Source organism: Vombatus ursinus, unplaced genomic scaffold, assembly GCF_900497805.2.
Source record: "Vombatus ursinus unplaced genomic scaffold, bare-nosed wombat genome assembly UNPS02014802.1, whole genome shotgun sequence".
Classification (NCBI taxonomy): Eukaryota; Metazoa; Chordata; class Mammalia; order Diprotodontia; family Vombatidae; genus Vombatus; species Vombatus ursinus.
The window spans coordinates 24577137-24605132 of NW_020954580.1; the positions used below are offsets into that span (position 1 = coordinate 24577137).

General features: G+C 39.4%; 2 protein-coding genes across 6 annotated transcripts in view; both read left to right on the forward strand.

Annotated features, from left to right (window-relative positions):
* The window catches only part of MPP4 (membrane palmitoylated protein 4), a 52389-nt gene extending 44645 nt beyond the window's left edge, over nt 1-7744 (forward strand). The window contains exons 18-22 of the mRNA XM_027873433.1: nt 629-709; nt 2999-3092; nt 4103-4211; nt 6094-6228; nt 7381-7744. Of these exons, the coding sequence (XP_027729234.1) occupies nt 629-709; nt 2999-3092; nt 4103-4211; nt 6094-6228; nt 7381-7572 (611 nt within the window). The 3' untranslated portion in view covers nt 7573-7744. The remainder of the gene's footprint in view (nt 1-628; nt 710-2998; nt 3093-4102; nt 4212-6093; nt 6229-7380) is intronic.
* A 3556-nt stretch (nt 7745-11300) lies between these two features.
* Nucleotides 11301-27996, forward strand: part of TMEM237 (transmembrane protein 237) — a 32139-nt gene continuing 15443 nt past the window's right edge. The window contains exons 1-6 of one of the 5 annotated variants that reach the window (XM_027873489.1): nt 11842-11930; nt 15494-15525; nt 22122-22132; nt 22711-22767; nt 23989-24126; nt 25806-25926. In XM_027873489.1, the coding sequence (XP_027729290.1) occupies nt 11916-11930; nt 15494-15525; nt 22122-22132; nt 22711-22767; nt 23989-24126; nt 25806-25926 (374 nt within the window). In that variant the 5' untranslated portion in view covers nt 11842-11915. Of the gene's footprint in view, nt 11325-11841; nt 11934-15493; nt 15526-22121; nt 22133-22710; nt 22768-23988; nt 24127-25805; nt 25927-27996 lie in introns of those variants that run through there. The other 4 variants (XM_027873488.1, XM_027873491.1, XM_027873492.1 and 1 more) reach the window with 4 other exon arrangements.

Here is a 27996-nt window from a genome sequence, read left to right on the forward strand (position 1 = left end):
ACAGATAAGGACATTAAAAATGTATCGGGGCAGCTAGATGGCACAGTGTATAGAGCACTGGCCCTGGAGTCAGGAGGACCTGAGTTCAAATCCGGCCTCAAAAACATAACACTTATTAGCTGTATGACCCTGGGCAAGTCACTTAACCCCATTGTCTAGCCCCCCCAAAAATGTATCAAAATAAATGGGGGAGGGAGGGCTGATGGAAAGCTCTGACAATAGGGTAGATCAGGAAAAGTCCATAGCAAGAGGTGGTACCTAAGTAGGACTTCGAAGGAAGCTAGGGATTCTGTAAGATAGAGGTGAGGAGGCACCAAGTTCCCAGGATGCCCAGGCAACGGACAAAATGTCCAGTTTCCAGGAGCACTGTCACCAACTCTAAAAGTTTAAGGAATGCAGATTATTCCCACAGATCAACAGGAAAATTCCTAATTACCCTTTAGAGCTGTCCAACTTTGTTCAAAGGGAAGTTGTGTAATTCATCCTTTATCTTTTCTCTCTTCTTTTCTCCCCCCTAAAATAAGGATAGTAGTGATGGTGACTTCATCACTATATAATTGCAGTCATTCATATTTAATGATTTCTGTATCTGGTCTTTTACCCCTCCCTCCCACCCCACGCCATTCAGGCCCTTCTGGTGTTGGAGTAAATGAACTGAGAAGGCGACTGATTGAAACTGATCCAAATCATTTTCAAAGCGCAGTGCCACGTAAGTTCCATTTTCCTTTTGTACTTCATGTTTTAATAAAGCTCCCTTAAATTCTGCTTCTGAAAACGGATTAATTTCATTAGCCAGGTGATATCCCCTTTGATATAAAAACACAAGATGGGAGGGGACCTTGACAGGCATTCCAAACCAGATTTTGTTTTGATTTGTTGGAGTCGAGCCAGGATGAGAGATGGCGATGACTTTGCTAGGCTCTTTGTAAAATCATTCTGTCTTGGACCCATGTCTTCAAGGTTTTATGGATTTCTTTTCTAGCACGCTATTATGTAGTCTGCTTTGTCTCAAACTTCAGCAGGAGTTTCTTAACTATTTCAATTGATATGGCAATTTATCCTTGTGAAAGTTTATTTAAATTATTGCAAGATTAAGAATTTATATCATGGATATCTTAAGTTATACCCAAATTCACAAATTTCAACCTGTCATATATGTGTCACATATATATATCATATATGCATATTCATATTTACATATATATCAAAGTCCTCTTCTAAGTCACTAGTTCTGCTGAGGAAAGGAAGAAGAGATTGCCTTAAACTTTTTGATGAAATTCACTATCCTTTTAGGAGTTGTAATAGTTTTACTCATTTTCCAACTGAGAAGTTCAGTAAAAGATATAGGAAATGGGGAAACATTTATTGAGTACTTAGTATGTGTTGGGCACTTTATGAATATTATTTCACTTGATCCTCACAACAGCTCTGGGAAGTAGGTGCTATTATTATCTTCATTTTACAGTTGAGGAAACTGAGGCAGACAGAGGTTAATGACTTGCTCAGGTTTCACACAGCTGGTAAATATCTGAGGCCAGGTCCAGTCTGGTGAAGCTGTGGAACACTCCTCAGAAAATTGTTCTTAAATGTATAAAGTAAAAGACAGGATTACAAAAGAAAGCAGTTACATTGAAATGCAGTTATCACTTTTTCCTGCTCTAAACATAAAGGAGAAAATGAAATGATCCCATGAGTAAAGTTTGCCTTTCAGAACTCTTAAAAGAACTTAATCTCTCTTCATCACTAGGGTCTACATCAAACCATTAGTTAGTTTATTGGTTCTGGCTCCAACCTTGAATTGGTCAAATGCAAACCCACAGATTTATCCTAAAAGAACACTTACAGGAGAGAATATTTGCAGTGGAATTTGCAAGAGTTCCCTTGATTGGCAATACATGGTGAACTTCTCCCTCCTGCACCAAGTGTTACATAAATTGAGACGGTGTGTGACCAAAGTAACCACACCCACCTGTCAGACTGATTAGGGAGGGCCCTAGTCTCTATATCCCTAGACCTGAGACTTGGAACCTGCGAAACTGTTTCAATATTATAATCTGGGTCCATGGAGAGCCTTTGGGAATATATTTTATAAGCGATCACCCTGAAGGGTCACTCATAGACAGGGAGGGCTGGCAAATGTTTAACAACCCTCTCTCCAGGTAGAAAAAAATGTACCCACAATGCACTTTTAAGTTTCATCTGCACTATTAACATTTCTCCACCATTTTCTTAGGTCTAGACAATCAAAAGAATAAATCAAGTCCTGGCGTAGCATTTGCTGATTTGGAAGGACTGACTTTGGAGTCACAGGGTCCTATGGAATCAAAATCCTGACCTTACCATTTCTTACTTGTTTGACTGTAGAAACAATACTTACTCTGGGCATCAGTTTCCTCAGCTGTACAATGAGGAAATTGCACTAGGTGACCTCTGAGGTACAAAGGGACTCTAAATCTGTGATACTATGACTTAGTATTGTACACTGTGCCACAAAGATACTCACTAAATTCTTGTAATTACAACAGCATTCATATAATGCTTTAAGGTTTGTAAAGCACTTTACATACATTTTCTCATTTCATTCTAATGGGGAAATAAGTGCTATTCTCCTCATTTTACAGATGAGGAGATTGCCTGAGAGAGATTCAGTGACTTGCCCAGGGTCATGCAGCTTGAGTCTTCAGGATTCAAACCCAGGCCTTCCTGATTCCTCATCCAACATTCTATCCCCTGGGCCAACTACCAACTTAGATACAAACATGTCCAATTTCTTAGCAAATGTTAGCTCTATTTGGTGTTAGGGAAATTAAGAACTTGTCTTAATGTTCACGACTAAATTCATATATTTCCAACAACCTGACTAGACTGTAAATTCCTTGACAAGAGTAAGTATAACATATTCATCTTTCAATGGCCTCTTCATATCTAAGACAGTACATTTCTATTGAACTAATAAATGAATGAACTCCAAAGGCCTTTCGTTAATTCTTCTCAATAGATACCACTCGCTCTAAAAAGAGTTATGAAGAGGATGGTCGAGAGTATCACTACGTATCCAAGGAAACATTTGAAAGTTTGGTGTATGGTCACAGGTAACTAGAACATGGAGTCACTGATTCATTTTCTCTCTTCCTTTCAAAGTTCAACATGAATAAATTGTTCAAATGAAGTGAATGAATTTCTTCCTTTTGAAACTACTTTTGTTACAAACATTAACCATTAATAAGAATAAATTTTGAAATAAAAATAAATACATAGGACTATAATTGTCAAAGTATTTAAAAATTTGTTTTAGAAGAGTTTACATGAACTCCAAGAAAATAACAACAATGCCTTGTTTGTTTCTCAGTCCCCTTCTGCTCTCTTTTAGTTCTGTGTATTTTATTTTTTTACTGCTATCATACACACACACACACACACACACACACTCCTGTTCAGTGTATATATTGTTTTCTCGTTCTGCTTCCTTCCGTCTACATTATTTCATGTGCCCTTCTATAAATTATTTTGTTATTCATATTTGCCATTTCTTTTGGTGCAATAATATTCTATCATACTGACAATTTGTATATAGCCATTTACCAATCACTGGACACATGGATTGTTTCTATGTTTTTGATATTACGTACACTTGTGCTATGTATGTTTTTATATAGCTAGGTCTTTTTATCCTTTTAATAAATAACATGCTTTTCTTGTAAGTCTTCATGGTAGGATCACCAAGCCAAATTTTTGTAACTCTTATTACATATTGCCAGATATGAATTCCTTTTTCGTGCATATTCTCTAAAGCCCCTTTGTAGGAACTCCCTGAGTCACAAATAACATGGAATCCCATATAGTTCATTATCTTTCAGAAGGGAAGAAGAATTGAATTGCAAAATTTAAAGATTTTTTTCACAAGTAGGTGAACCATAGGTCTTCTGAACCATTTGGTCCTACCTAAATCCCTTATTGATTCCTCTTTTTACAGAAAAGTATCCATATTTTATACTTTCTATTAAGATTATCTTCTTGGATAATATTTTTAGACTTTGTAACTAAAGATATTTTGCAAATTCTTGTAGTAGGAATTTTTCTTTCCTTTGTCCTATCTTTATAGAATGTTGGAGTATGGTGAGTACAAAGGAAACCTATATGGTACCAGTGTGGATGCTGTTCGAAAGGTCCTTGATGAAGGAAAAGTCTGTGTAATGGACTTAGAACCACAGGTGAGCCATCTATGAAATCTACCTCTTGAGTTTCATCACTCTGTAGGCTTGAAAGATATTTAAATAAGCCATGCCTAGAAGTGTTAAAAAAAAAGTGGTGGGCAATGATTTTATATTTATGTTCGGGTTCTGTTGTGTTCCATACAGACCATTGCTGATTTGACACAAGAGAGAAACTTCTTTTGTTTAAAATAGATGTTCCAGGGCAACTAGGTGGTACAGTAGATAAACCACTGGCCCTGGAGACAGGAGGACCTGAGTTCAAATCCAGTCTCAGACACTTACTAGCTGTGTGACCCTGGGCAAGCCACTTAATCCTGATTGCCTCCTAAAATAAAATGAAATGAACGTTTCCATTAGCCTCCATTCCCTTAGGATGTCAGATGTATCAGTTTTGGGTTACTACGAAGTATTTTTTTTTTCCATTAGCTACTTGCTGATATAAAAGCCTATCAGATTCTTAACACCAATATTCTCTCAGTGGTACTTTATGACTGTGAATCATCATCTAGCAATTACTGATGGCAAGTAGTGGTGTCATTGTTCTCTGCCTTGGTCATATCTGTGGACACCACATTTTAGGAAGGGCATTAGCTAGAAAACATACAGAGAAGGGTGACCAGGATGGTAAAAGGCCTCAAAATCATGCCATGTGAGAATCTTCCAGGGCAGGAAATGATGAGGGCAAAAGACAGATCAAAGAACTCTAGAATATTTGAGGAAGGAGAAAATAGTAATAACAGAGGGAATCAGGGGAGGCTTCATGGTGGAAGTAGCACCACAGCTGAGCCTAGAAGTGAGCTAAGGATTTGGACAGATAGAAATAATACCAATAATAATAGCTAACATTTGGGAAGCGCTTACTTCATGCCAGGCACTGTGCTAAGGGCTCTACAATTATTATGACAATCAACGAGCTGCTAGCTATCTATTTGGGCTGGAATATACAATGCCTGTAATGAAGGAATGAGAAATAGATCAGGAAAAGTGGAATGGTGACTAATTGCTTATCCTATAGGCATTAGGGAGCCACTTTCAGCGGCGGTGAAGGGGGTGGGGGGGAATCAGAACACTGGACTTGGAGTTAGGAGACCTGGACTTTAGTTCTGTCTTTGCCATCAACTAGCTCTGTAACTAGGAGCACAGCACCATCAAGATTGCTCTTCTCTTCTTTCCAGTTCATCAAACATCCTTCCAAAAATGCTGTGTCCAGAACTGAACTCCAGATAAGGCCTGACCTGGAAAGAGTACCCTATCATATTCCATTAGTTTTTAGTTGTGGAATAGAAAAGAGCTCAACATGTACTATGAGACAATAGATTTTTGAATATGGAGAGGAGAGTGTCACGTACCCCTCAGCTGTATCTTTATAAACCAATTCTCTTTAAGACCACCCTTCTGAAGATCTCACAAAGATTATGAGTTACAGATTTGTTAGTAAATATTCAATAAGAGTTTTTCAGACCGTATCATTCTCTTAATTTGTCACTGATTGGTGCCATACTGACTCAAGACCAAGTATGGTAGAAGAAGAAAAAAAACCTTTATGACTACCAGCATTGTATTCACTTACAAACGAAACCTGCACAAAGAACATCCATTTACAAAATCAATAAGTAATAAGTTTGTCATATAAATTACTAAAATTGAAATTACTAATTGTTAACCATTCTAACTTCAAGCACATATATTTTTTTCTACTATCAAGAGTGCTTGGGGCAGGGGTAAAACATATATCTCATTGATAATGACAAGGTTGTTAGTTGCTACTCTTCTAAAAATGTAAATGTTAAACATGCTCACCAGAGGGAACAGAAAATTCAGAATGAAACGGTTCTTTGTAATGTATGTGGTAAAATTTTCTTTGAACTGTGTTGCGTAGAGTATTCAAGTGGCCAGAACACACGAACTGAAGCCTTATGTCATATTCATAAAACCGTCCACCCTGAATCATATGAGGCAGTCCCGGAAAAATGCCAGGATTATTACAGACTATTATGTCAACATTAAATTCAAGGTAAGATTCAGGGAACTGGAGAGTTGTATGCCTCTTATCATTTCTAGTCGGCCAAAACACTTTTTTGTTGTGTTCCTATTGCTTAGAAATTTTATTTTCAGAAAAACAAGTACCTTATAACTCCTATTTTTTAATAAACATCATCTTTAAAGTTAAAGAATCCTTGCTACATATGAAGCTATTAATGAGATAGAAGATTTGTCTCATTTTTCTTTTTCTGTTCAGGTATTCCTTGCTTTAAGGAAATCCAATATCATAGGCTAAAGTCAATTTATGAAATAGAAATGAGAGTATTTATTCACATATTTAAAAAGAATTCTTTGCTTTATAAAAGGATTCACTGGAGGGTGCTTTAAAAACCTCCCATTTCATTTAAAATTATTTGTAGCAATTTATTGTCCAGAATTATACTTTATAAAATGACAAACACCTGTATATTCTTATATATCTTGTTATTCTCTATTATTTTTAATGATATATTTCATAAAATCTTGATTTTCTTGGTGTCTCTAGGACATAACAGCAAGTAAATGTGCCAATTAGCAAAATGAAAGAATAAGAACTTTTTCAATGTAGCTCTACCATTTATCAATCATGTAGTATAGTCTTTTGATTCACCCACTGCTTAATGGAAAAGGTGCTCAATTTTGTCTCAGGAGCCCTGACTTCAAATTTTGGCCCTCTTACAATCTATATAATCTCGAGCAGATCACCTAACCTTTCTGGGCCGAAGCTTTTGTTGTTGTTGAATTGTTTTTCAGTTGGTCCGACTCTTTATGACCCCATTTGGGTTTTCTTGGCAAAAATACTGGAGTGGTTTGCCATTTCCTTCTCCAGCTCATTTTACAGATGAGGAAACTGAGGCAAATAAGGTGAAGTGACTTGCCCAGGATCTCACAGCTAGTAATGTCTGAGGCCAGATTTGAACTTGGTAAGATGAGTCCAGAGCTTTAGCCACTGTGCTTGCTAGCTCGGTGCCCCTCTGGGCCTCAGTAAAATGAAAGGGTTGAGCTAGGGTCTCTAAGATACCTTCCAGCTCTACAGTCGTGATCCCATTATCTCACTGGTCTCAAAACTATCTTATAACTGAACTGCTAGACCAAGTACTGCTATTTGTATTGTGCACATTCATCCTTACTCTCTCTGTTACAGGATGAAGACCTACAGGAGATGGAGGAGTTAGCTAAAAAAATGGAAACTCAGTTTGGTCAGTTTTTTGATCAAGTGATTGTGAATGACAGTTTGCAAGAGGCTTGTGCGGAGTTGTTGACTGCTGTGCAGCAGGCCCAGGATGAGCCACAGTGGGTCCCTGCAACATGGATTTGTTCTGACACGGAACCTTAACCAGGAGGCCTCCCTACCTGGCCCACTTGAGGCTTGATCCTCACGCCAGATTTTAAGGAAGCATTTTTGCTAAGAGGATTTGGAACAACACTGAAAAAGAGCTAGTGCAAAAAGAAGCATTTCGTTTATAGCTTGCATAACCTTATACCTGGGCCATTTTTTTTCAGTGCTACAGCACATTTTGTTCACTTTATTCTTAAAAGTATATATATATGTTTTAATTGCACAGATGTGTTGTGTTGCATTATTCGGTTTCAGCAAAACAAAACACACCCAGAATAGCTGATCTGGAACCAGACGTAGCTCAATTAGTAAAGCCAGATCACAATGGTTCATGATTTCATAGAGATTCTCTGTTCGGGGGCCTTGGATGTGAGACCCTTTTATAAGTTAAGGTCACTGTTCCATTTCTGTGTCTCACTATACAAGTTCATTGTTGCTATACATGGCTCTTTGACCATGTATATAACTATGATTGATCCATGATCTCACTGATAAAGGGCCCTCATATCATGGAGACTCATTCACGTAACTTCTCTTCTCCATATTCTCCCACCAATCCTCCACCCACCACGCTGGGGACTTCCCTCTAGTTGTCTTGACATTTTATGGTATGAAATGCATGCTCTGTCTATCTACTGGTTATCCTTTTAATTGGCCCATCTTTTGGCCAGTTATGCATAATTCTGATATCCTTTATATTGTTTCTCCTTTGAAACTCACATTCAGGGATCTTTCTATTGTCCTTTAGATTGTAACCCTCAACTTTAATGCTGATTGCACCAAATCCTAGAACACTGTAACTTTCCCTGAGTCCAGATCCAGCCTCAGGTAGTTACTAGCTGCGTGACCCTGGGCAAGTCACTTAATCTCTGTTTGCCTCAGTTTCCTCAACTGTAAAATGGGGGTAATAATAACACCTACTTCCAGGATTGTTGTGAGGTTCAAATGACATTTGTAAAGCACTTGGCACAGCATTGGGCACACAGTAAGCATTTATGAACTGATTGTTTTCCTTCCTTCTTTCCTTTCCAAATGAGATCCATGATCACACAATAGTATGGGCTAACTACCCATGCAGGAAAAAAAACAAGTAGTTGAAAAAAGCCTATTGTTCGGGTCAAGATGTGCAGTTGGATGGACAACCCAGTAATAGAGATAGTCTATTAGTACAAGTCTTGTGTTGATATTGAAAATGAACAATAACCTGGGCCCAGAATTGAACAAGAAGAATGGGCTGCATTACCTTGAGGAAATTACACAGTGCTTTTTTTTTACTGTATCCCAAATTTCTTCGTGAAACAAAGGTTTAATAAGCAACAATATTCTCTAGTGATTCTGACTTCTCAGTACCTGAATTTAAATTGAGGATCAGTCACATTAATTGATCAATTTAATTTCACTTTTTAGCCTGTGGCTCTGGTTGTTTTCAGTCCTGTTAAAAAGTTCCAGACTAGGGGGCAGCTAGGTGGTGGAGTGGATAGAGCACCAGCTCTGGAGTCAAGCAGAACTGAGTTTTCAAATCCAGCTTCAGATACTTGATACTTACAGGCTCCGTGACCCTGGGCAAGTCACTTAACCCCCTGACTGCCTCACCAAAAAAAAAGTGCCAGACTTTTCAACTCAAGCCTAGAAATAACTTGTTAAATTTTTGATTTTGTGTTTCTGTCTCTCAAAAGTTAAAAATGCAGAGGTATCTCACTCCAAGCCATTTAGGGGGAAGGAGAGGGAGGGGGTCAGGGCAAACAGCATACAATTCTTATCCAACCTCTGACAGTTACAGATTTAATCTCTGGGTTTGAATATGGACAGGGAACCCTCAAGTGGATCTCACTCCACTCAATTTCATCATACAGTGAGCAAATACCAAGAACCTTCCCCAAGGAAACTTGTAATTGTGAGAATGAAATTTGACTTTAAATCTCTGGATGAGAGATACTAAATACACATACACAAAATGGGGATATCACACCACAGAAGTATGATTCTTTGCCTTTTTCTCCCTATTTTATTATTTATTCTGTGGCTGTCTCTGTTTCACTGCCTACCTTCAACATTTCTACCCATTCCCACTCCCTATCTATAACATAAAAATTTTAAAAAAATAAGACACTTTAAAATATTTCAGTCTTAGGTTCCTCATTCTAAGAGGCAGTGTGAAAAGAGTATGGATTCAGGAGGATCAGGGATTTAGAAACCCGGGTTCAAATCCTACCTTGGATAATTACTACTTTGTGCAAATCACTTTTCAGGCTCTGAAAAATGAAAAGGGTGGTCTAAATGTTCTCTAAGGTTCCTTCTAAATTTAAAATGCTATTTTGATAAGCAACATGGGCATTGGAAAGAGGTCCAGCCTTAGCCTCAGGAAGACCTGGATTCATGTTCTGACAGGCTGTGTGACCATGGGCCAGTCACTTCACTTTGTCATACCTGTATGAGACAGTATATGAGGTCATATAATCCAATACCTTCATTTTACAGAAGAGGAAAACGAAGGCCAGAGAGGCTGAGCGACTTGCCCTACAAGAAGTAGGGCCAAGATTTGAACACCCTCAAACTCCAAAGTCATTATTACTTTCATTTAGTCACTCATTGGAGGAGGGAGTTTTCACATGGAGCCAGAACACTTCCCTGACCCCCAAAAAAGTCCTAAATTTAAAAAGCAAGCACATACTACATAACACAAAATGCTATGTACCTGCTTAAAGATCAAAGCGTACCACTGAAACTAAACTGGCTTCACGTTTACTTTACATGTTGTTGTTCAGTTGTGTCCAAATCCTCATGAGCATTTGGAGTTTTCTTGGCAATGATGCTGGAGCACTTTGCCATTTCCTTCTCCATCTCATTTTATAGATGAGGAAACTGAGGCAAAGAGGGTTAAGCGACTTGCCCAGGATCACACTGCTACTAAGTGTGTCTGAGTTCACATTTAAACTGGGGTCTTCCTGACTCCAGGAACAGCCTCTATCCACTACTAACCGCCCATTTAGGTTTGCATGACCCTACACTATCATTTGCTAGATGTCTGTGGCCCTCAACAGAAAAAAGTTCCCTGCCTTTCTCATAAACAGCCACGAGTGAGGATGGAGGACAGAAGCCTCAGTCTTTGGCCACACAGGCACGGGCACACACATACACACTTTCACACACACTCAGGTGCACAAGTGCACAAACACATAGAACTCAAGCACACTTGTACACTGACCACACACAAAGATGGGAGGATTCATACAGACATACACACACATACTGGTGTACTCATACACAGTCACACATAGAGGTATACTGTACACAAACCACACACACACGAGGACTCATACACACACCGGCACACTCATACACACACTGGCACACTCGTACACAGGCACACTTGTACAAAGACATTCTCAAACATACATACACACACAGGGCCAGGCACACTCGTGTGCACGCACACGCACACTTCCACACACCCGCTCCATCACACTCAGGCGGGAAGGAAGAAAGAAGCCTGGGTCAGGAAAAGCAGCCTCCCAAAGGGGAGGGGTCTAAACACGCCCCTAGCCGCCGCACAGCGGGGAGTCGGCTTCGTCCCCGGCGCCTGCACCTCCTCCGCTCCGTGCCCAGACCCCCCGGGGCGGAGCTCGGCGCACCTCGGGTGGGATCGGGATCGCGGCGGGGGCTCGGGCCGGCCGGCGGTTGCACAGGAAGTTCCCCGAGGACGCGGCATGAGGCCGGCGCCGGGACCCCCGCTGGATGGACCTAGCCCGGTGAGCCGTAGCGGAGGATACTGGGCCCGAGCTGGACGGTTGGAGAAGCGGGGTCGCGTCCCAGGGGAGTTGTCTGGTGAGGGGGGCGATGCCCGTTCTCCCGCCTCGTTTGGGGGTGGGAGTGAGGGGCTTATTCTCGGGAGGGGGAGGGGCTGATCGCAGGCTTGGGCGTGCGTTGCCATGGCGACGCCCCGCCCTCCCCGGCCAAAGCCCGTTTGGGTCCTCCTTCCCCACCTCCCCTTCTGGGCCTCCCTTCACTCCGACCGCCTTCGCCGTCCCACCTGGCCCAGAGAGCTTGGTCCGCCTGTGGCGAGACCGTCCTTTCCACCCCTGCCCTTCATCTTCCCGCTTCGGTCACGTCACCCCCACGCCGCCCTCTCAGTCCCACTAGCTAGACGGGCGGGACGGGGCGGGGCGGGGCGGGACTCAGCCCGCGAGGGCTTGGCGCGTAACGCAATGACGCACGGCGCGTCTGCCCCTCCCCGCCACGTGGTAAGCTTCCAGTGGGCGGGGCTAGGGGTGGCTTCTTGCTCTCCGGGCTTCCCACAGCTTTGCGGTAGCCGTCTCTTTCCGAGGCGGGCTTTAGATGGTATGGGAAAGAAACAGGTGGTAAGCTTTCATTACTGGCTTGCTTTCCTTTGTTTTGCATACTGTGATTTGGGGAGGGGCGTCAAGCGAGGGTGTGTTGGCTTTGTTTGATGTAAGGGGTCAGTCTCTTCTAATCCATCCTCTGGCACAGTTACGCATTAATCCTGGGGAGGATCCTTGTTTCGTAACGACTCCCTAATTTAAAACCTTTAATTATGTCACTGGTCATTTCCTTTGTATGCTGCTATCATCTTTTATAACAATATTTTTTAACTTCGTTTTTATGATGACCCCCGTCTTATTTTCAATTAGTATTTCTGATAGTATTGAATGTATTAATAAATTATTTGTTAAACAAAGGACAGAGTTTAGGAGAGAAGTAATTAACAGTTATCCTTTTTGATATGCAGTATTGTCCCTGCACTAAACATAAAAGAAAAGGGATTAACGGGCATTTTTTTATTGGAGAGATATGTGATTTCATTGGTATATCAATGAACTATCAAAGAACTACCTCTACCAATGCAGGTTAGTGCGTTCTCTTGTCTTAGAACAGTGGTCTACAAAGTAGGGTCTGCACACACCAGGAGGGTGCATGAGATATCCCATTGGAATGCTAAGAAAATATTAAGTCAGTAAGCATTTATTAAGTGCCTACTATGTGTCAAGCATTTATTAAATGGTTACTATGTGTCAGGCACTGTGTTAAGTGCTGGGGATACAAAGAATGACAAAAACAGTCACTGCCCTCAAGGAGCAAACAATCTAATCTAATATTAACTACCACCTGGCTCAGCTGCGTCCATTCTTGCCTGTGCTCAGCGAGGGCGAGGCTGGGTGGTCAGCCATTTGAACTCCTCTCTAGGCAAGAAGGGGGGGGGGAGAGCTGGGGAATAAATCATTCTTCACCCAGTCCCTGCATCCTCCTTGCCTCTACCCCCATGCTCCACTTTTGTAAGTAGCAGGGCACATCTCTCTGGCTTGCGTTTAGCATACTAGTTCCTTGATGCCTGCCCAGGCTCTTTTTTCTCCCTCACCCCCAAAAGGACAAGAGAGGCTTATATTAGGATCTGCAGCAAGGAGAAACCAAGAGGGTCAGGCACAGCTGAGGTGATGGTATTATAAATGGAAGCTAATACGTCAGCATTGACTTCTAGCAGGAGTTGAGAAGACAGTGGAAGTGGCTGCTGCCAGTTGGCTTGAAGCTCAAGCAGTCAAACACAGAACTTGGAGAACTGCAGTCATCCTCCTTTTATTGCCCCCCAGACCAACCAGACAGCTTCAAAGCAAATGAAGAAGCCATTTACAGCCAGGAAACCAACACCTACCCAGGCATCTTGCTGTCTGCCCTGCTTCCTTTTCCCCATCTGGAACAACCGCCACCCTCTGGATCAGGGACCTGACCCCTCCAGACCATGTCTCACTCCTTGACTTGAGGGAAGACAGACATTTAACAGCCAGATTCCAACACTATCAACAACAACAAACCTTTGAATAATTGGTGGGTGGAATTGAAAAATTAATATTATGATTTAGTAAGCCAGTTATGCCCTTAGGGTCATAACTTATAACTGGAAAGGGCCCAGGAGGTCATCTAGTCCACCCCCCACTCCCTATTTTATAGATAGGTAACCTTAGAGAAATTAAATGACTTACCTATGGTCACACAGCCAATAAGAATCAGAGACAGGATTTGACCAGCACTGTGTTCACTCTATCATATTTCCATTTGGATCTATGGATTTTTGAGGTATCTTTCAGCTATGACTGCCATTAAAACCTAGTGCTGAAAGAAACTGAAAGACCTTTGAATCACTGTATCACAACGTGGCAAACCAACATTTTCCAAAAAATGAAGCACTTTCAATTATATTGCTCTCACTAAATAAAATAAAAATAAATCACAGTTTTATTTAAGGAGAGCAAAAATTTTTTTTATTATTGTTAAACATTTTTAAATTATTTTCTCTTTATCCTATTTTGTATATTTTATAATGTATTAAGATTTTAGTAGAGTAGCAAATACTTATGCATTTAAAAATATATATATGAAGAGGATGTACCCCACATTTTTTGATAAGGATGCTTGATTAAGAAAATTTGGAGACTACTGCGTTAGTTGCCTGGGACACTGGGAGAGGTTAAGTGACTTGCCCAGAGTCACATAAGCAGTTGTTGTTCAGTTGTTCAATCATATCTGACTCTTTGTGACCCCGTGGACTTCTTGGCACAGGTGGTGGAGTGGTTTGCCCTTTCTGTCTCCACTGTGTCCCCATTTTATAGATGAGGAATTGAAGGTACAGCCAAGGAAGGACTTGAAACCCAGTCCTTCCTAACTCTGATGTCTCTTTCCACTATTCCCTGCCAACTCTTAGGCAAAATATACAGATTCGTATTTATTTTTGATCTTCCAATGATGCCCTATTCCAGCACCTCATCATTGTATAAGGATGACATTGGGTCATAAAAGGCTATGCCAGTGAGAGCTTAAGATTGTTAGATCTGACCAGAGTGGAAAAACTTTCAGTATAGGCCCCAGGATGGAATGTGTCCTGTGATCTTCAACCTAGCTACATGTGTAGATGCCACTCTACTAGAAGGTTGGACACTACTTTTTTTTCAGTCACTGCAACTCACAAAGACCATCTCCTTTGCATGGGCATAGAAGGCATTGTGTTCTTCTGTGATGAGGGAAATACCTATAAGCGTATAGATGAAATCATGAAACCTGGAAATATACTTTTGTGAATTCTTTAATTTTGAAAGATTCTAAAGTACTTCAGAAACTAAGAAGAGGCGTGGAAGTCTGGTGGAAAAGAATGCTGGATTCAGAGTCAGTGGACTTGGGTTCAAAGCCAACCTCAGTCAGTTAATTTCTCATAGCTTCAGTTTCGTGATCAGTTAAATAAAGATAGTACTATTTGCAGTACCTGTACGAAGAGTTACTGTTTATTTTAATTGCATGGTTCTCATTGTCTCTAAAGTCTTCTAGTGTACCACCATTATGTGGAGATAACCCTGTGTATTCAAAAGCCAGGCCAGTGGAGAGAAAGGTCTCATAGGTTCTACCACACTGGAAAGGCTTTGAATCCAATGATGGACCGTTTGTCTATCATCTGAGGATGAGACTGGCCTCAGTTAGCTCAGATAGTCTCTTCACTGGGCTGTCCAAAGGTGATGATTGTGTTCTCAGAGACCATCTGCTAAGTCATAAAGGCGTTCCAATCCATGTTGCTAATAGAATGCCCAGGTCAATCAGGGATGCTTACAATATTAAAGGATATATTTATTTGTTATTGCTGTCAAGTGTCATTGCAACTCTGCTTATGCATGGAAGATACATAGCCTCAGGATTTTTACATGATTGGGCAAGTTTAGTGTATTTGTTAGGTTTTCATTTCCCTTCAAAACTCCTAGATCTTTTTCTTGCACTGAGTTCGCAGATTATTTGGAATATAGTAGTCTGGCCTGTTATATTTTTAATCATGTTTGTAAGAAGCTTTTTTACAAAAATTGATCCACGAAGAGAAGATAATTCAGTTGTTCATTAAAAGCATTTTTTCTTACCCTTTTTTTTCTAGCGTCCTCCAAGAGCTCTTCCACCAGTACCAAGGTAAAAAATGATTTTCTGTAATGATTTTGTTAATAAGAAGGAGATATATGACATATTTAGTTCAAGTTTTATTTATTGAGTACCTTTGAGGTGCTAGGCACACAAAGGTGAACGATGGCATGTATTTTGAATTTTAATTCACTGTGTACATGTAGAATGTAAACCCCTTGAGGGCAGGTCTTTGTCTTTGTGTCTACAATGCCTAACACAGTACCCAGAACATAACATTCTAAGTGTTTCCTAAATGCCTGTTGAAATGAATTGAATACTTTTCTAGATGTAAAGTTGAATATTTGCTAAGAACAAAATAATTTGACAAAAATGTGTTATGATTTTAATAACTCAAAAGAAAATTACTAAGTTTTTAAAGTTCAAGATTATAGTGTAGTAATTCTAAGAAAGTATAATAGTTATAAAACATGAAGTATAGTTAAGTTAAATCAGTTGGCTAGAATGTATTTTGCGTATGACACGTGGCACATCATAGTTTTTATGTAAATCTTTTAATTGATTCATATATTCATTGCTTTGATCCTGAGTTTGTTTTACATAAGTAAAAATGTTTACAACTAATGAATATACTACAAATCCTTCAGTAGTGTCCTGTAAGTATGTCTGACATTTTGGCAATCAGGACCAAGTAAAACAATGCAGATGAATGCAGAACCCATCAATCACCTCTGTATTAAGAATATATTTCAAATAATATCTCAGTGGTCTAGGGGCAGCTAGGTATCACCATAATGCACAGAGCGCTGGGCCAATAATCAGGAAGATCTTGAGTTCAAACTTGATCTCAAACATTTACTAGCTGTGTGACACTGACCTAGTCATTTAACCTCTCTCCCTCAGTTTTCTCAACTGTAAAATGGTGATAATAGCACCTACCCATAGGGTTATTGTGAAGATCAAATGAGATAATATTTGTAAAAAACTTAGCATACTTCCTGGCAGTTAGTTAAGCAGTTGCCTGGCAGATAGCAGGCACTTAATAAATTCTTGTTCCCTTCTGCTCTTCCCGACTTCTCAACAGTGGGTCAGTAGCATTATTTTTAATTTTTAAAACATAGTATGTAATATACTATGAAATGATATTATAAAACCTGATTCGCAAAATTAGCTTCTGTTACTATGTACTGTTAATTTTTTTTTCTGAAAACAAGTTTTTGCCCATTTTTAAAAATCAAGGAGTTAGCTATTTTTAAGATAACAGTGAATCCTTACTCATATGATGGCAAAGAGCTTGCTGTGCCTTTGTGGGCAAGACGACCAACTGGGAGACAACTATGCAGGAACCTGGTCATGAGGTGCTGAGTCCTTGGCCCAAAGTGATGACAATGAAAAATTATTGAATAAGAAAGATATTTTGAAGGAAGAACGTGGCACAATAGGCTTAGAGATGGATGGGACTCAGAAGTCATCCAGGCCAACTCCCTTATCTTACAGATGAGAAAACTGAGCTCCTGTGGGGTGACATGAACTTGGCCACGGTCACATGTAATGAAATCAGTACTTGAATTGGAAGAAGGAATTAGAGATGATTTCATGGTTCTGAATATAGAAGATTGGTAGTACCATTCATAGAAATGGATGGTAGGGAGAGGAGCCAGTTTGGGAGAAAAATGATGAGTTTAATTTGTATGCATTAAGTGTAAAGAAGTCATCCAAGTGGATGTATCCTGTAAATAGTATGGAAAAAAGGACTGAAAGTCATGCAAGATGTCAGGACTGGACATAGATTTGTGAGTCATCTATAAGAGGCGATAGCTGAAGCCATGAATATGGATGAGTTTTAGAGAGAATATAGGCAACAGCTAAGCTTTTGGGGGATGGATTCATTTAGAGGGCAGAAAGAGGGAACACCATACAAAACAAAGGAGAAGTTCCCACCTATTCAGCCAATTATTCCAGACTTTAAGATATTAATTTACAATACAGCACGAGTATGTGCAAAACTTTGCCCCACAGGCTTCTCTTTCTTTTCTTTTAATTACCCTGGATCAAAATTCTGAAGTCATTCTTAGCCTCTGCCTTTTCTGTCTGTACCGCATCTAGTCTTTTACTAGGTTCTATTGATTCTTCCTTAGGAAGTATCTCATGAATCTGTTGCTTTCTTTTGTTTCCTATTAGTCCAGGTCTTTGCTACTTCATGCTTTATTAGTGTTGCAGTCCCCTAGGCCAACCACCAATCCATTTTATATGCTGCTACCCAACTACTCTTCCTACTCACCCTTTTGTGTATGTTATTCTTTTGCTCAGAAACATCCAGTGGCTATAGAATAAATTTCAAATTCCTTAACCTGGCATTTAAATTTAGTATCAATCTACCTCTCCAACTTAACTCTGCTACATAGAATCTGTGCTGCAGTCAAACTAATCTCATTGTTTCATGAGCATGCTGTGCTTATTTCTTCCTCCATGTCTTTATTCATGCTGTCTTCCCTGCCAGGAATGCCTTCTCCGACTGGGGAAGCTCTTCAAAACCCTGAGCCTCCCCTCTTCTGTGAAGCTTTCTTCTACTGTTTGTAGCTCTTGGGGATTCCCTCTAGTCTTTGAACTGGTTTAGAACTTACTGTCCTTTCCACATATTTGGCATTTATCATATGCCCTCTTGCATTGCTACATATGTATATGTACATATATATATATATAATGTATATATATACACACATACATTATATATATATACACATACATACGTATTATTTTTGGCTTATCTCCCCAATCAGATGTAAATCCTTTGGATTCAGTAGACCATGTTTTAAACCCCTTTGTGTGCTCAGCACCTGTTACAATATTCTACAGGTAGGAGGTACTCTTGTTACATGCAAACTTCTGTAAGGACTGTGAACTCTGCTCCAGCTTTGGTTTCCACATGCATGTTCATTCCTCTTGAATAAACCTAGTTTTCACAGAAGCTTCATCAAGGTGTGATTTCCTGTTTAACCTCTATAAATGTTTGTTGATAATGCGTGCAGGAATTAGTGAACAAGCATTTATTAAGTAATTATGGTGCTAAATGCTAGGGATACGAATAGGAGAACAAGACAGCATCTGCTCTCAAGGAGCTCATGTTCTAATAGTGGGAGACAACACATACAGGATGCTGAACCAAAAATTGAATTCGCAAGAAAATAATTAAGCAACATTTCTAGTTTTGGTAATGAGACTTCATAAAAGCTGTCTTAAAGCATAATTCTTGTTATTAGCTGTATTTTATAATAATAACCATCTAAAACAGAAGAGGCTCGGGGCTAAGATGGACAAGGCAGTGGAAATATATCAGAAGCGTACATTGGAAAAAGTAGCATGCTGTTACCTCTGTTAGAGAGAGACTTTGCTAGCATGTTCTCCAAATTATAGAAGTTTACATACAGTTTAACTTAAATGCTGAGTGTTTTTTTAAGTGAACATGACTAGTAAAGTCCTGATCTGCTTTTGTTTACTTAAATAGTTCTGGCAGAGGCTGAGCTATATTCTAATCCACATCAACTGAAATAAGAGCTCTTAATCCATCTTCTTACCAGTCAGTTGTTTCGTGTAAACTACAAGGCCATTTACCATAATTCTTGCTAAAGTGCTTTTGTATAATGATGTCATTTTTTAATTTTTTAAATTTACTGTTTTTTTTTACATTATTTTACATTCTTTTCTTTTTAAATTTTCAGTTCCAAATTCTCTCCCACCCTTCCCCCATCCATTGAGAAGGCAAGCAACATGATATCATTAATTATACATGCAAAATAATAAAAACATTTCCATATTAGCTGTGTTGAAAAAAAGTGAAATAAAAAACAAAGGGAGAAAATTATGCTTCAGTGTGCACTCAAAGTTATCATTTCTCTCTGTGGAAGTGGATAGCATTTTTTCATCCTGAGTCCTTTGGAACTTGGATCATAGTATTAATCAGAGTAGCCAAGTCTTTCACAGTTGATCATCATTACAACATTGCTCTTATTGTGCACAATGATTTCTCGGTTCTTCTCACTTTACTTTGTGTCAGTTCATATAGGTCTTTCCATGTTTTTTCTGAAGCCATCCCCCTTGTCATTTCTTATAGCACAATAGTACTCATCATAATCATATACCAGAACTTGTTCAGCCATTCCCCAATTGATACTTGAGCATCCCTTCAATTTCCAATTCTTTGCCAGCATAAAAAGACTTGCTATAAATATTTTTGTACATATAGGTCATTTTCCTTTGATCTCTTTGGGGTACAGATTTAGTAGTTGTATTGTTGGGTCAAAGGTATGCACAGTTTTATGGCCCTTTGGGCATAGATTGTTCTTGATTGTTCCAAATATGAAAAACATATTTTCATATTATCCATATTACCAAAAAAGGGAAATACATATTTCTGTATTAAGCGTATTGCAGAAAAAATATCAGCAGCAGTTCTTTTTGTGGTAGCCAAGAATTGGAAATTAAGGGAATGTCTATCAATTGAAGAATGGTTGAATGAGTTGTGGCTTATGATTGTGATGGAATATTATTGTGCTATAAGAAATGATAAAGGGGATGGTTTTAAAAAAAAGCACAGCAAGACCTGTGCTTGTCATCCTAGCTCCTTGGCCTTCTTTAATGTGGAAGCCCTTTACTTCTATAATGTGTGATCCTGACTGTGGCTCCATGATATTTGAATGTTTTCTTTCTGAATGCTTGCAATATTCTCTGCTTGACCTGAGAGCTCTGGAATTTAGCTATAACATTCCTGGGAGTTTTCATTTTGCGATTTCTTTCAGGAGATGATTGGTAGATTCTTTCAAATTCCATTTTCCCCTCTGGATCTAAGATATCAAAACAGTTTTGCATGATAATTTCTTGAAATATGATATCTAGCCTCTTTCTTTGGTCATGGCTTTTAGGTAGTCTAATAATTCTTAAATTTTCTCCCCTGGATCTATTTTCCATATTAGTTGTAATTCAGTGAGATATTTCACATTTTCTTCTATTTTTATTCAGTCTTTTGACTTTGTTTTACTTTTTTCTTGATGGCTCATGGAGTTATTAGCTTCTACTTATCCAAATCTAATTTTTTTGGGGGGGGTAAGGCATTTGGGGTTAAGTGACTTGCCCAAGGTCACACAGCTAGTACGTGTCAAGTGTTTGGTCTGAGGCCACATTTGAACTCAGGTCCTCCTGACTTCAGGACCGGTGCTCTATTTACTGCGCCACCTAGCTGCCCCCCCAATTCTAATTTTTAAAGGATGATTTTCTTTAATGATTTTCTTTATGCTTTTTATTCCATTTGATCAATTCTGCTTTTTAAGGAATTTTTCTCTTCAATGAATGTTTGTGCCTCTTTTATCATCAGGCCAATTATATTTTTTGTGCTGTTTTTTTTTTCTTCAGTATTTTTTGTGCCTCTTTTACCAAGCTGTTAATTCTCTTTTCATAGTTTTCTTGCATCACTCTCACTTCTTTTCCCCATTGTTCCTCTAGCACTCTTAGCTCTTTAACTCTTCCAGAAATTCTTGTTTGGCTTGGGTCCAATTAGCATTTTTCTTTGAGGCTTTGCTTGTAACTATTTTCCACAGTGTTGTCTTCTTCTGAATTTATATCTTGATCTTCCCTGACACCATAGTAGTTTTTCATGGTCAAGTTCCTTTTTTTGCTGTTTGCCCATTTTCCAGCCTATTCTTGACTTTGAACTTTATGTTAAAGTTGGGCTCTGCTCATCTCGGGTTGGAGGGGCATTGTCCCAAGCCACAGGCTTTTTTTTTTTTTTTTTTTTTGTGCTGCAGTTTTCAGAGATGGTTTTGAGATTCTGTAAGTTTTGCTGCTTCCAAGGTGGTGTGAACCTGGGAGAGGTATAGTCACTGCTCTCCTGGTTTGTGCTCTGGTCCTTATCCAGGAAGGGCTCTGTTCCTCTGCATCTGTAAGTGTTATTGCTCCTTTTGGCCCTGAAACTATGACCAGGTCCCGTGCTCTCTTGTGGCCACAAGCACTGGTGTCCCTCTGTGCCCTGGAGCTATAACCCAAAACTATGTATGGGCAGTAGAGCTGCCAAGCAGCACCAGGTTCTGCACCTAGTGCCAGCAAAAGTTCCTCTGTAATCTCTTTCTGACCAGTTGTCCAACTTCTTTACTGTCTCTGAGCTGAGAGCTTCTGAAGCTGCTGCTGCTGCTGTGATGGCAGTGGCCTTTAAGGCCTGCTGCTGGTGTTGCTACTGCATGTATTCCAGGTTGCTCCAAAATGGCCCCTAACCATTGTCATCAACCTCTCTTGCCAACCTCCTAAGTTGTTTTGGGCTGGAAGAATGTCTCATTCCAACCTTTTGTTGCTCCAAAATCTGATTTACGGCATTATTTTAAAATTGTTTAGACGGGAACATTGGGAGAGTTCAGCTGGGTTGCTGCCTGTACCCAACTATCTTGGTTCCTAATGATGTCACAAATTACAAAAACTATCCCACATTGATGTTAACGTGATTATTTTATTTTCATTTTTAATAAAGTCTTAAGCCAACTTTTTTATACTGACAGTACTGACATTAGTGAATAGACTCTAAACTAATGCCTTTTGTCTCTTCCTTCATGTTTGTGTATTTGTTTTACCTTGGCTGATGTTATATAAAATGTTTGCTCCTGAAGTACCCAGCAAGGTGAGTTAGTTCATTGTTAAAGTAAAGATTCCTATATGTAGCATTCTATGTTAAAAATATAATGCCTAATTTCTAAATGTTTTCCTTAAAATCTAATTTGAATGGTGTCATTAATCAAGCTTCACTAATTATATGCACCCTCCTTTGAAATGAGTGGAAGCGAGCTACTGCTCTCTTTATAAAATGCTCTCCTCCCAACATTCTCCCCTCTCATCAGAATTAATGCCTTCGTTTCACTGTGAAGCCAGATGTATGCTTAAAGTGACTTCCTCTTTGCCAGAGGCCCCACCGCCACTACCATGTGGCTCTTGGTAGAGAATTATTATGGTTCTGTAGCATCAAATAGAGCTCCCACAATTTCTGCCCATGCCACATTACTTGTGTCATGTAATGATCTCTTCCTCCATTCTGTCACATTCATCCTTTCCTCCCCTGATGTTATCTAGATTATTGAAGAAAGTGGGAAAAGAATAAACCTTTCAATGTGAAAAATCTCCTCTTATTCTGCCTGTGAGACTTCTTTTTCACAATTGACTTTTAGGTCAACTTCTTTATGGTTGTTGTTTTCTGTTTTACAGATGACATTCCACTTAACCGTCCAAAAAAAAAGAAACCCAAAGCAAAAAATGCACTTGGTAAGAAGTTGCTCTCTATTCAGGGGGTATGCTGGAGCCAGTTGTGAAATTTTCAGTGTGAGAATTTACACTTTGGAAATCAATAAATGCCCTAAGTTAGGACTTGATTTATTATTTTGCTGATTGTCTAGACTTAAAAAAGTGTTGGAGAAAAATGTTAATTCAAATTAAATTTAAAAGTTTGTCATGTGTATCCCCCATCCCAAGAGCCTGTTGTTAAACTCTTACCAGTGAAGTTTTGTTATATCAGACAGAGTAACTCCAGCTAAATCAGGTAATCTCAGGTCATCAGCGATCAAAGATAGTTACAGGGCTTAAAGCAAAGCTGAGCCACCAATCCAAGACAGTAGGCTTCAAGGTGCCTGGCAAAGGACCAGGTCAAAGGCACATTCAGTCTGGTACAGACCCTTAAAGCAAATACCAACAAAAGGGGCCGAGGACTGAGGGTATGGCTCTTTGTGAAGTTACTTTCAAAGAAAGTTTGTCTGAAGACTTTTATCTTTGGGAATCTCAAAGCCACCTGGCTGAAAAAGAGTAACTCTCTTCAGGTTTAAAGAAATTTTAACTAGTGAATGTGATCCTAGATCCCTTTGAGATGGAGGATCATCTTATAAGTTCACGAGTTCACAGTTTCTTTGTCTGAGGGTGGGTTCATATTCTCTAGTCAGATTTGGTCTGGGTGAGGGAATTTATAACTTTGAGTTTGGTGGGGTCATGGTCTGAAACAAGATGGGTTGTCACTGTCCTGACTCTCAGGTTGAGGCGCTCATCTCCTCCACATTTCAGTTTTCTTTATCTTTGGTCATGACAGAAGTTTCCATGGCTAAAAACTGTTTAGAACAGTAGATGAACTTTTTCATTTTACTATAATTTAAATATCTTCACTATTTTTGCTTTCTAATGTTTATGAGAATAAATAGTGGTCCATATCATTGGAGTTCTAAATAAATAAAAATAGGTCTAAGGGGAAATCAAGAAGCAGGTCTAATGAAAAACAGGAAAACAGCTTTAAAATAACTGTGAGGATTATATCTCTTGTTTGCTGGAAGAGAGAAATTTGATTAAGGGTTTCATGGAGTAGTAGGGGGGTATGGAGTACAGAAAGCATTCTAGTCCTTTTATGCCCTCGGTTTATAGAGAGATAAAGCAGTTGTTTAGAACATTCCTTGACATCCCCAAATTTAATGTTTTCTACTTGAATTATCCTGTTTTTTCCTGCAGGCGGTGCGTCTTTAGAAGGCATCGTTCAGGATACAGGCCATCAGCCATCTGACGGCAGTGAACCGTTAACTCATGAACCCCTGGAGCATGCAGATGCTCCAGTTCAGAAGAAACGCAAGAAGAAAAGATTACCTGTTGGTATGTGAACCTTTTCTGTAAGGAGAATAGAAGAACAGAAATGTGGTCAGAGTTATCCCTATGTAAAGACAGAGCAGAGTCACTTACATGGGACTCTAAAGGTGTGACTTCCGAGGTGTCAAAGACCTCTACCTGCTGCACAATCTCCCCCCCACCTACACACAGTGGGGATACCCTTCCTCCTTTCTGGCCTAACATTCTCACCTTTAGCCAGGCCTTTGGGTTAAGGGAAGGACATTGCCTCTAGAAGGACACTTTTAAAAATGATCTGTTGTAAAGCACAGTCATTTCTGGGTTTTATCTTATAGTCCTTCAAATAATTGTCAAGCTAACGTAGTCAGAAGTGCTTTGGAGTGTTCTAAAATAGCCCTCGTTTATTAGAGAGAGTGTGTGTGTGTGTGTGTGTGTGTGTGCGTGCGTGCGTGTGTGTGAAATACACTAGGCCATTTTACTAAAAGAATAAAAAATTTATGAAGAATAATATTTTCAACTTCACACAAAAAGTTAAGAATTTTTAAAAATGTATATTGATAGCATTTATATAGCACTTTAAGGTTTGCAAAGCACTTTACAAATATCTCATTTGATGATAATAAAGATAGCTAACATTCATATAGCACTTACTATGTGTTGGCCACTGTGCTAAGCACTTTATAATTATCTCATTTCATGCTTACAACAACCCTGAGAAGTGAGTGCTATTATTATCCCCATTTTTATAGATGAGTAAACTAAGGCAAACAGAAGTTAAGTGACTTGTCCAGGTTCACACAGCTAGTATCTGAGGCTAGATTTGAACTCAGATCTTCTGATTCCAGTTTCAGTGCTCTACACACTATACCACCTAGCTGCCTCATATAAGAGAGAAAAGTATTGCAGTAGAAGAGGGACTAATAAAGATGGGTTTATACTCATTGAGAGGAATCAGTGTTCTTAATGAGTATATATTTCCTCCTCTATAGTGAAAAATAACTGTTGTTTGAGAAAATTATTTGGATAAAAAGAGAAACCTAACTATTGGATTGATTTTTGTGTTTCTATTGTAAGTAATTCAACATTTTATATTAAAAGCTAGAGGCAGTGTGGATTAGTAGGATGCGTGCCATCCTTGGCATCAGAAAAACCTGGGCCCATGTACCCCTTACTGGCTGTATGACCCTGGGAAAGTTACTTAACCTCTAGTGAACCAAGCGACTTTCTAAGACTCAAAGTTGCTGATCTGCGATGGGAGGGAGTTTCCTCCCTGGAAGTTCCATTCACCAATGAAATCACAGTTCTGGATCAAAAAAAGTTAAAAATTAAAAAGCACATGGTTATTAAAGTATCAAAATTTAAGAGATAGCAAAAAAAGAATTTTCTTTGTCATAGTTAAGATTTATAGGATACTCTTTATTATAATTTTTGTAATTTATTTTTTAAATCTCGGGTATATGATTTTGAAAGAGTACCTACTGTGTGCAAAGGCACTGTGCCGATTACACAAACATAAACTTAAGACAGTCCTTGCCCTCAATGAGCTCCCCTTCTAGTGAGGGGTAACACCACCTATGGAAAGTTTCAGATGGAAAGGTCCCATGGTCCTCAGGGCACAGCAGCAAAGCAAACAGTAATTTTAATTAAATTAATTTTAATAATAGTTTGAAGATCATAAATTTATGTTGCTTTATTTTACTTTTCAGAATCAGAGACATCTTTCACCCAAAAGAGCACACCTAATCCATCTCCTCTTCTATATGAAAATGGCACAGATTTGGAGCAAGCTGAGGAGACCGTTACTCGAAAACCTCGAAAGAGAACAAAGTGAGAGTTTATTTTGGTCCCTGAATGTGCTCCATGAATACCTGATACTGTGTTCTGAGCTCCCAAATTGTGGCATCTTATTGATCACTAACAAAATCATATGTTTTTCCTCTCTAGGATAAGGATAGCAGTAAAACCACCCTAGTGTTACATTCAGAGAAAGTAAACAGTTGAGAAAATGAGTTCTCAGATTTTAATTTTAATTTACATTTTTATATGACGTAAAATTGCAAATTTAGCCAATAAGAGCTTTCATATAAACTAGACCCTCAAATTTCAAAACCCCTTCTCACCCTATTAATTCAATAATTAATTTTGTTTGGAATTTTAGCATGCATTAAAACTCCCAAAGTGTGAATTTTTTTAACAGATGTAAAAAAGTACACTTTGGACCCCTTTACCAAATCAGGCCTGCTACATCTTCCCCTGAGGGTTCTGATGTTATGAGCCCTCACCAGCTGTATTCTCCAGTTTGATAGGGGACCAGTGACTAACATCCTTGTTCTATTTAACCATCTGCTGGCTTTTGTAGAAGGTATTGATTTCACAAGCACAGCAAGAGAGAGAAGAGAAAAAATATATATAAACTCAAAATTAAAAAAAAAGAATGTTAAAAAATTTTGTTTACATGTAATTGAGAAAAATAAAATAAAAATTAAATGTAAAAAAAAAATACAGCACAAGCAAACATACAAACCTTTTCCCAATACCATATTGGTCTTTGGGGAAGTAGGCTCAAAAATTAGCTCCGTTTCTTCGTGTCCTTGGTCCCACCAAGTTCATGTCCAGATTCAGCTTGGCTGCTCCATGACTCTTGAAGGTCATTCCTTGCCCTCAGGGTATCAGTGCTAGGCTGATGGCAACCTTCAGCCTCAGTTCCCTGGATCCTTGTGGTTCACACTCCCAGGCAGGTTAGGGAGCAAATGAAAAGGCTAAGGACTCAGACCCATTTCCCTCAGAAGAGGAAAGCCTCAGTCGTCCTCCCCTCCCCAGATGCCGTCGTACCACCAGAGCACAGCTAAAGATAAGGAGGCAAAGAGTAGCAGGCTGACGGCCTTTTGGAAAGCCTCAAAAGTCAATCAGAGGGGCAGCTAGGTGGCGCAGTGGATAGAGCACAGGCCCTGGATTCAGGAGGACCTGAGTTCAAATCCTGCCTCAGACACTTAATACTTACTAGCTGTGTGACCCTGGGCAAGTCACTTACCCCCATTGCGTAGACCAAAAAAAAAAATGCTTAACAGAAGTCAATCAGAGGGCCTCTTCTTCACTATGTGGCTAGCTGTCCGGATGTCCCTGCAGCCAACAGTCTCTCCTAGCCCCAGAAGCAGCTGCCTAGCAACCCCTGTGTGAAGAGATGCCTCCAGAGCGAGCCACACATGTTCCAGACCCCTGCCGTGTACGAGACCATGATTTATCTCCTGTTGTTATTGTTGTTCAGTCATTTTCCATTGTTCTGACCCTTTGTGACCCCGCTTGGGGTTTTCTTGGCAAAGATACTGGAGTGCTTTGCCATTTCCTTCTCCAGCTCATTTTACAAATGAGGAAACTGAGGCAAACAGGGTGAAGTGACTTGCCTAGGGTCACATAGCTCAGAAGTATCTGAGGCCAGATTGGAACTCATAAAGATTATTTTCCTGCCTTAAAGCCTGGCATTCTGTTGACTCTGTCATCTAGCTGCACTAATTTATCCTTCAACAGAGAGTAATAGTTTTTCTTAATTTATTAGTAATATGGCAGAGTATATTGGGAGTCTTGTATCGTTGTTTTTCCTATTTGAAGTTTTATCTATTAATGATACCTCACATTGACATAGTACTTTAAGGCTGGAAAAGTGCTTCCCATACACTGTCTCACAGTAACCCTGTAAGCCAAGTATTATTGTTATTCCCATTTTGCAGATGAGAAAACAAAGAAAGGTTAAATTATTTGTCACAGGCTAGTGAGGTGTATGAAGTTGGACTTGAGCTCAGTGCTCTATCTGCTTTCTGTGTTGATGTAGAATCACACCTTTTAGAATTGAAAGGGACCTTAGCCCCTCAATTTTGCAGATAAAGCTGAATCTCAGAGAGT